General features: G+C 52.8%; 1 protein-coding gene across 2 annotated transcripts; it reads left to right on the top strand.

The window, feature by feature from the left end:
• The first annotated feature begins 447 nt into the window (after window positions 1–447).
• LOC111159460 (adrenomedullin) lies at window positions 448–2781 on the top strand. 2 transcript variants are annotated; one of them, XM_022521965.1, is made up of 4 exons: window positions 448–595; window positions 1064–1182; window positions 1336–1485; window positions 1689–2781. In XM_022521965.1, exons 2-4 carry the CDS (start codon window positions 1085–1087, stop codon window positions 2005–2007), a joined length of 567 nt encoding a protein of 188 aa, XP_022377673.1. In that variant the 5' UTR covers window positions 448–595; window positions 1064–1084; the 3' UTR covers window positions 2008–2781. The 2 variants fall into 2 exon arrangements, with proteins under 2 accessions (XP_022377673.1, XP_022377674.1); XM_022521966.1 differs by having other exon boundaries at window positions 472–595; window positions 1692–2781.
• Window positions 2782–7190: the final 4409 nt, after the last annotated feature.

Raw genomic sequence — 7190 nt, 5'->3', positions numbered from 1 at the left:
GGGTCGCGTTCAGGTCAGGCGCCGAGCCGGCAGGGGGCGCGGTCCACTCGAGGCCACCGCTCCCGAGGTCTGGGGCTCCGGCCATCCCCGTGGTATCTCCCGCTGACTCGAAGTTCCGTGCCAGTAGGCCTCGCACTCTGGGTTGCATAGGTCCTGAATAAGGACCCCAAGAGGTGGTACCGGCTCTACTTCGCCCTGGTTTATATTCTGAAGTTTGTGCCCTGGGAGTTAGGGTTATGGCAGTTCCTACAACAACCTTTGGAACTCCTGTCTGAGTCTTCTGGCACGAGGGACCCCCACCCCTCCACCCCCAAACCTTGGGACAAGCAATGCGCGCGCTACAGTGCAGAAGCCCGCGCGCGCCCGAAGAATGGGAGGGTGCGAGGGCAGCTCAGGCCCCGCCCCCTGTGCTCCTATAAAGCCGAGGAACCAGAGCCGGCCACTCAGTGGTTTCTTGGTGACACTAGGCGGAACAACTCGAGCCTTGCCACCTCTGGTTTCTCACCGCAGCTTGGACGCTAGGGTTTTGCCAGTGCCAGAGCGACGTCTCAGACTTTATATTCTCCCAGATCTTGGCAGATCAACCCATCAGCAGGTAGGCGCCGCAGGCTGGGTGGATACGCCGTGTGGCGGGGGGGGGGGGGGGGGGGGGGGGGGAGGACGGACTTTAGAGTACTGGAAACGAGGAGTGTACTTGGTGAGGGTTACAACCCATTTTGTAAGGTCCTCTGTGGATTGCGTCCCATACACTGGGCCCAGCCGTGCACACCACTGGAACTGCAGAGACCCAGTCCTTTCTATATGCCACCCAAATTCCCAGAAGTCGAGCAGGAAACCTCTGGGAGGGAGCCTGGCTCTGGGCAGAGGCCTCCCCTGCGGGCCCGTCACCCGCCAGGCGGGTGCAAATGCCGCTGGCGCCTCTTTGCGCCCGGGCGAGATAAGCGTCTGAGCCAGGCAGAGCGCGAGCTGAGTCGGTCAGCGCCCCCCACCCCCTCCCTCTGTGCCCCGCCCGGGCCCTGCTGCAGGCGGGGTGTTCACGCTCGGTCCCTGTCTCTCCTTCCAGGGTCTGCGCATCGCCGCCAACATGAAGCTGGTTCCCGTCGCCCTCATGTACCTGGGCTCCCTCGCCTTCTTGGGCGCGGACACCGCACGGCTCGACGTGGCGTCAGAGTTCCGAAAGAAGTGAGTCGCAAATAGCTCCGTCTCCAGTCCTTGCACCTGGGAGACGAGGGAAACTGGCTGTTTGCCCCGAGGAGTTGGAAGTGGATGGGAGCCGGTCAGGACCGGGACCTCGCCTGGATGCATGCGAATCGAGTCTGTCTGTGTTTTTTCTAGGTGGAATAAGTGGGCTCTAAGTCGCGGGAAGAGGGAACTAAGGGTGTCCAGCAACTATGCCACCGGGCTCACGGACGTGAAGGCCGGGCCTGCCCAGACTCTCATTCGGCCCCAGGACATGAAGGGCGCCTCTCGCAACCCCCAGGCCAGGTAACTATGCCCTGCACTGGGGTGGGCACGGGGAGATCCCCTCTACTATCCTGGCCCTAGGGGATCGTCAGGGCTGTCTGGCGGTTCAGACGGCGGTAGCAGTTTCCAGTCCCCTCTGGTCCTTGAATGGCTCGGATTCTTGGTGGCTGGGGCCAAAGCCCTGTTTGATAGGGGTCTCATGTTACCTTCCTTCCCTTCCCCAGCAGTCCGGACGCTGCCCGCATCCGAGTCAAACGCTACCGCCAGAGTATGAACAATTTCCAGGGCCTGCGGAGCTTCGGTTGCCGCTTCGGCACATGCACCGTGCAGAAACTGGCGCACCAGATCTACCAGTTCACGGACAAGGACAAGGACGGCGTCGCCCCCAGGAGCAAGATTAGCCCCCAGGGGTACGGCCGCCGGCGCCGGCGCTCGCTGCCTGTGACCGGCCCGAGCCGGACTCCGTTGCTCCCAGAGCCACTGGCACGCGGGGCTCCGGCCTCCCGGGTGTATCAGGTGCTCGCCAACCTCCTTAAGATATAAGCGCCTGTGGCAGCAGCGAACTGGCGCGCGTATGCATCTCGCCGGCTTCCCCCGACCCCCCGCCCGGGGCGGAGGGCTTCCCAGGGTCGAGCCCCTCAGCGGATGGAAACCGGGTTGAGACAGCTGGGCAGACACCAGGAGTCCGGGAGGCACGGTCCAGCGGCGAGCCCTCCTGGCTTTGCAGGAGCCCCTTCTCGGAGGCACGGTTCCTTAGTTCCAATCCGGCCCGGGTGCCCGGTGGGGGCTGAGGAATGCGAGGGAGTGTCTGCCAGGCTCACGGAAGGGAGAAACTGAGAATTAAATGCTTGTGAGACCCCCCCAGGGACAGGGGTCTGAGTCGCTGCCGTGCCTTCCCACAAACTGATTTCTCACGGGGTGTCACCCCATCGGGGCACAAGCCCCACTATTACTTGAACTTTCCAAAACCTAGAGAGGAAAAGTGCAATGTGTGTTGTATATACAGAGGTAACTATCAATATTTAAGTTCGTTGCTGTCAAGATTTTTTTTTGTAACTTCAAATATAGAGATATTTTTGTACGTTATATATTGTATTAAGGGCATTTAAAGCAATTGCATTTCCCCTCTCCCCACTTATTTTAATACGTGAATGTCTCAGCGAGGTGTAACGTTTGCTGCGTGAAATGTGTGAGGGTGCGTGAGAGACTGATTACCTCTTTTGGAAGAAGGAAACACCGTGTCTCTGTATAATCTATTTACATGAAATGGGTGATATGCGAATTAGCAAATCAATAAAGTGTCTAGATGCTGATTAATTTTGGGCTCACGAGTCTTGGGAGGGTCCCAGTGCGTCCGGGAGCCTCCGGCTCCCGCCGACTCGCGTGGGACGGTGGCACGGCTCCGCGCGCGCGAGCTGGCGGGTCCCCCCACGGGCCGAGCTGTCCCGAGCGCTGCTCTCCTTGTGGGACGTGCGCAGCGCGCCTGTCCTGCGAGCGGGTCCGGGCTTCGCAGAGGCCCCTAAGGTCGCAGCCTCGCGTGGCGGCCAGGCCGGGCAGGGTAGGGGTGAGCCCTAGTGGGGAAGCGAGCCTGGACTCTCCGGGTTGCGCAACAGAGTCCCAGATTTTACGGAGTTGCTTGCGGAACCCCGCGCAAAAGCGCGCCTCCGAGAGTTGGGGTGGTCTCCGAGGCCTTCTAAGTGAGGAGTTGTTCCAAGTTGCCGCGGTGTTAAAGTTAGAAGATACTCCAGCAAAACGTTCGCACCGCTCCGGGAATTCGGCAGCGGCGCCAGTAACCCCAGTCCTCTGCCGGCCGGGTGTCCCAAGCGAGCCAGCCGGCTCATCAGCAAGGCTGTGGCGCCCCCAGCCGGCCGCCTGGGAGCTGCCCGAGGGCCGTCAGACAGTACGTGCGGTTTAATAAGTCCTCCTACGTGGGAGTCAGCACACAGCCTTAATGAGAGAGGAAAGAAAAAAACAGTTTGCAGATGCCAACCAAGGCCGGCCCCCCAGACCTGCACTGCGGCTCCCTGTTCTGGGACCGTGACTCAGCGCCCACACGCTGAGCAGCGTGCAGCTGCTGGCCGGAGGCGGGGACGGACGGACGTGCCGCCGGAATCGTGCGCCTCTGACGTCCTGAGACCTTCATTGTTCCGCCTCCCCTTGCCGTTCTCCTCTTCCTTCCTCCTCCGCAAGCCTTCTCATTTTTTCTTCACTTCTCTCCAGCCTGCCTTTTGCTCCCTCCTTCCTTCCCCTCCTTGCTTTCTTTCTGCCTTATCATCTCAGAAGTTTGACCCCAGGTCCGGTCATAGAAGCTGGACACTAAGCCTCAGTGAGTGACTAGAAGGTTAGGGGACACGGGAACAGTTAGGACAGAAGGGGAGGCTAAGAGGAAGAGCCCCCCCACCCCCCATTTTGATTTTCCTGTCCAATTTGTGTCATCCAATATCCTGAAGACCCGGGTTGGAGACCAACTGCTTGACCTTTTCAGAAAGTTTCCCTGGCCTTTCCACTTCAAAGCATGGCTGAAATGTTGTTGCTTATAGGTGATCTCGATACCTGCCTGAGAAAATTTGAGTTTGGGGAATGTTTCCAGGGCAGCCCTACCTTCTCCAGGACCTTTTGCACCAATTGTCTTCTTCTGAGGGCCAGAGATAGCTCCTTTCAAAAAAAGCCTGCATATGCAGTAAAAGAGATAGGTCTTAGGTCTGGGGTTCAGACACAACCTTCTGAAGCAGTTCCAATTCAGAAGAAAGTAGATCCTAGCACCTGGAATTTCCTCAAGATCACACAAAGCCTCAGTTTTGCCCACCTGGCCCTTGATAGTGTCCATCTTCATACAGTTCATTGTACTATTTGATCTCCACGGTTTTGTGAGAATCATCAGAATTGAGGAGGTTGCGAATGCAGCAACCGACCATCCTCATCTTCAAGGGCCTTTTAATAAATACTCAGAATTCTGTTTCAGGCATTGTTAAAGATACAGGGCATGTATGAATGAAAGAGCAACCAGAAATTCCAGTCATGGAATTTCTATGCCAGTGAGTGGTTCTGGGTGGTCTGAAGGGGTGACAGAAGCTGCAGAGAGGAGCAAACACTTCAGCCTCGCAGACAGTGGTTCAGGATTAAATATCCTTTTCCTTGCACCAAGGTTTGTCCTACAGCCACAGAGCCCTCCAGCCAAACCTCACCCTGGCAGAACTTCAGGCAGCAGACAAAGCTGCCAAAGGCAGGTTGGGCACTAGCTTAAGGCTGGTCTGAGCAGGGAACAGGCATCTAGCCTTTAGCCCAGGGAGTCTTATGACTCCCTTCAGGGAATCCAAGGCAAGTGAAGGGGATGGTTCAGCTCTGAAAGAGGCAGCTGGTCAGCTAGAATCCTTCCCAACTGAAAATTTTGTGATTGGAGACCTGTCTGAACAGATCAGGGACCTTCCTAAGACCAGTGCAGTACAAGTTCTGAACTGACTGAAGGTCACCGTCAAGCCCTGGGACCTTCTCTGTGAGCCATTCAACCTACCTTCTGGATTTTTTTTTTTCATAAGGTGTTGAAGCCTGTCAGGATAAGGCCTCCTGACGCCAAGAACACATCGTTTATCAACAGTGATGAGTCATTTGTGAGCTGATTCGACATGTCCTCAGCTGAGGAGTAGTCACTGCTTTTATCTTTAGCTACTGTAGCTGGCTGTGGGAAGGGTACCATCCATTTGCAATCAGACAAAGAGTACTGGGCAATTTCTTGAGAAGCCGACACCTTGACTGAACAGCCAAGGATGGAAGGGGGTTATGGAGAGGATGGAGCTTGGTTCTTTTTTTAGCACCTGTTTTGTATCAGACGTCTTCTTAGCCACTTTGTACATGTTATCTCATTTAATTCTTGTGGCAGCTTTCTCAAGTAGGTGTTATTATCTCTATTTGCTGATAAGAGAATTGAACCTCAGAGACACAAAGCAACTTAGCCAAGGTCACACAGTGAGTAGTAAGCACTGGAGCCTGGCTTTGCACCCAAGCACGACAGGCTATTTTAATGCTATAAAGCCATGGAGAGTAAGTGGGATAATTTTAACATTTGGACTCTTAGGCCAGATGTCCCCAAATGTCCTCTAATATGAGGATGGCTTGGGTAGGTGATTTACACCTGTGGTTCTGGAAGATTTACAGGAGGCTGGTAGGACTGGAAAGGAAAATGTCTTTGGTGGTATGCTCAGTGAGTGCAAAATAAATGAATGAAGTGAGTTTTAAAATTCTTGGTCCGGGTTTGAAGCAGGGGTTATAAATCAGGAATAGCTTTTTTCCCCCCTGAACGAAGCCACTGACCTCTTTGGTTTTCATTGCCAAATATAGTTAGAACATACACTGAGGGCCTCAAGAGCTGGCTTCTGAGGGGGAAGGAAGGCTTTCTGAGCTATTCCTGGCCAAACACAGTCCCACTCTGTAGGTCTTGAGTTGCCTGTAAGAACACCTGTGTCTACAAAGCTACAAATAGAGTTTCCACCCTTGAGGTGGAACCTTTTGTCTTTGTCAATTGTTGCTCAAAACAGCTTTTCAGAGGCTGTTGTAAACTGACTGTTGTAAATTGACTGCTTCCTTATCTTCTCCCCAGCCAAGAAGGAGACGGCCTTGTTTTCCTGGGTCCCACTGAGGTTTCCGCCAAAGCCAGACTGGAGGCTTGGTCTCCATTTGCATGGGAAGAAGGGTGAGGCTAGATAGCTATCTGGTGGTCCCACTGGTCTTGTTCCAGAGCTATTTTGGAACATTCTGGAAAAACAATAAAATGACTGTGACCACAAAGGCAGATGAATTTAGTAGGTTATTGTATATTTATCCAACAGCAGGAAAGTACTTCTGATTATTAAGATGAATTTTTATTTATTTTTTATTTTTTATTTTTTATTTTAAGATTTTATTTATTTATTTGACAGAGATCACAGGTAGGCAGAGAGGCAGGCAGAGAGAGAGGAGGAAGCAGGCTCCCTGCTGAGCAGAGAGCCCGATGCGGGGCTCGATCCCAGGACCCTGGGATCATGACCTGAGCCGAAGGCAGAGGCTTTAACCCACTGAGCCACCCAGGTGCCCCTAAGATGAATTTTTAAAACACACACAAAAAATGTATACTTATTACACAATACTTATTCAGTGCAGAAAAAAAGATTCACCTTTCATACCACTCCTAGAGATAGCCACTATTAATATCTTAGGATAGACCCATTTATACACATGCTTTTGAAAATTGAACGCAAGTACGCAGAACTGAATTAAACATACTCCTCAGTTTAAGGCAAACTGTCATTACCAGTGTATTCAGGGCTTCTCTCTTGTTTTATTTTAATTAATTATTTATTTTTTCTCCTTTAATTTCCATACCCCATTCCATCTCCTTCAGAGGAACACTCTTTAACATATCTTTGTGATATTATCTCTCTTTCTCTGTTCTTGATCCTTTTTTTTTTTTTTTAATTTATTGGACAGACACAATAGGCAGAGAGGCAGGCAGAGAGAGGAGGAAGCAGGCTCCCTGCTGAGCAGAGAGCCTGATGAGGGGCTCTGGGATCATGACCTGAGCCCAAGGCAGAGGCTTTAATCCACTGAGCCACCCAGGCGCCCCTGTTCTTGATCCTTTTATTCCATTGGGGTGATTTTTTTTTTCCTATTGATTTGAAACACTACCTAATGATTAAGAATTTTAAAGTCTGTCATATACAAACATTCCTTTTTTTCCTTTTTGTGTTTTATTT

This window comes from Enhydra lutris, unplaced genomic scaffold, assembly GCF_002288905.1.
Source record: "Enhydra lutris kenyoni isolate GAN:26980312 unplaced genomic scaffold, ASM228890v2 scaffoldscaffold68, whole genome shotgun sequence".
Classification (NCBI taxonomy): domain Eukaryota; kingdom Metazoa; phylum Chordata; class Mammalia; order Carnivora; family Mustelidae; genus Enhydra; species Enhydra lutris.
Note: the sequence above shows the minus strand (reverse complement) of the source record. Positions and strands in the feature narration are given on the sequence as shown.

Bases quoted from the DNA above. Each gene is read 5' to 3' on its own strand.
- LOC111159460 (XM_022521965.1), top strand. From the start codon at position 1,085: ATGAAGCTGGTTCCCGTCGCCCTCATGTACCTGGGCTCCCTCGCCTTC. The intron at 1,183-1,335 runs GTGAGTCGCAAA...TGTTTTTTCTAG, and splicing joins GCGTCAGAGTTCCGAAAGAA to GTGGAATAAGTGGGCTCTAA. The intron at 1,486-1,688 runs GTAACTATGCCC...TCCCTTCCCCAG, and splicing joins TCTCGCAACCCCCAGGCCAG to CAGTCCGGACGCTGCCCGCA.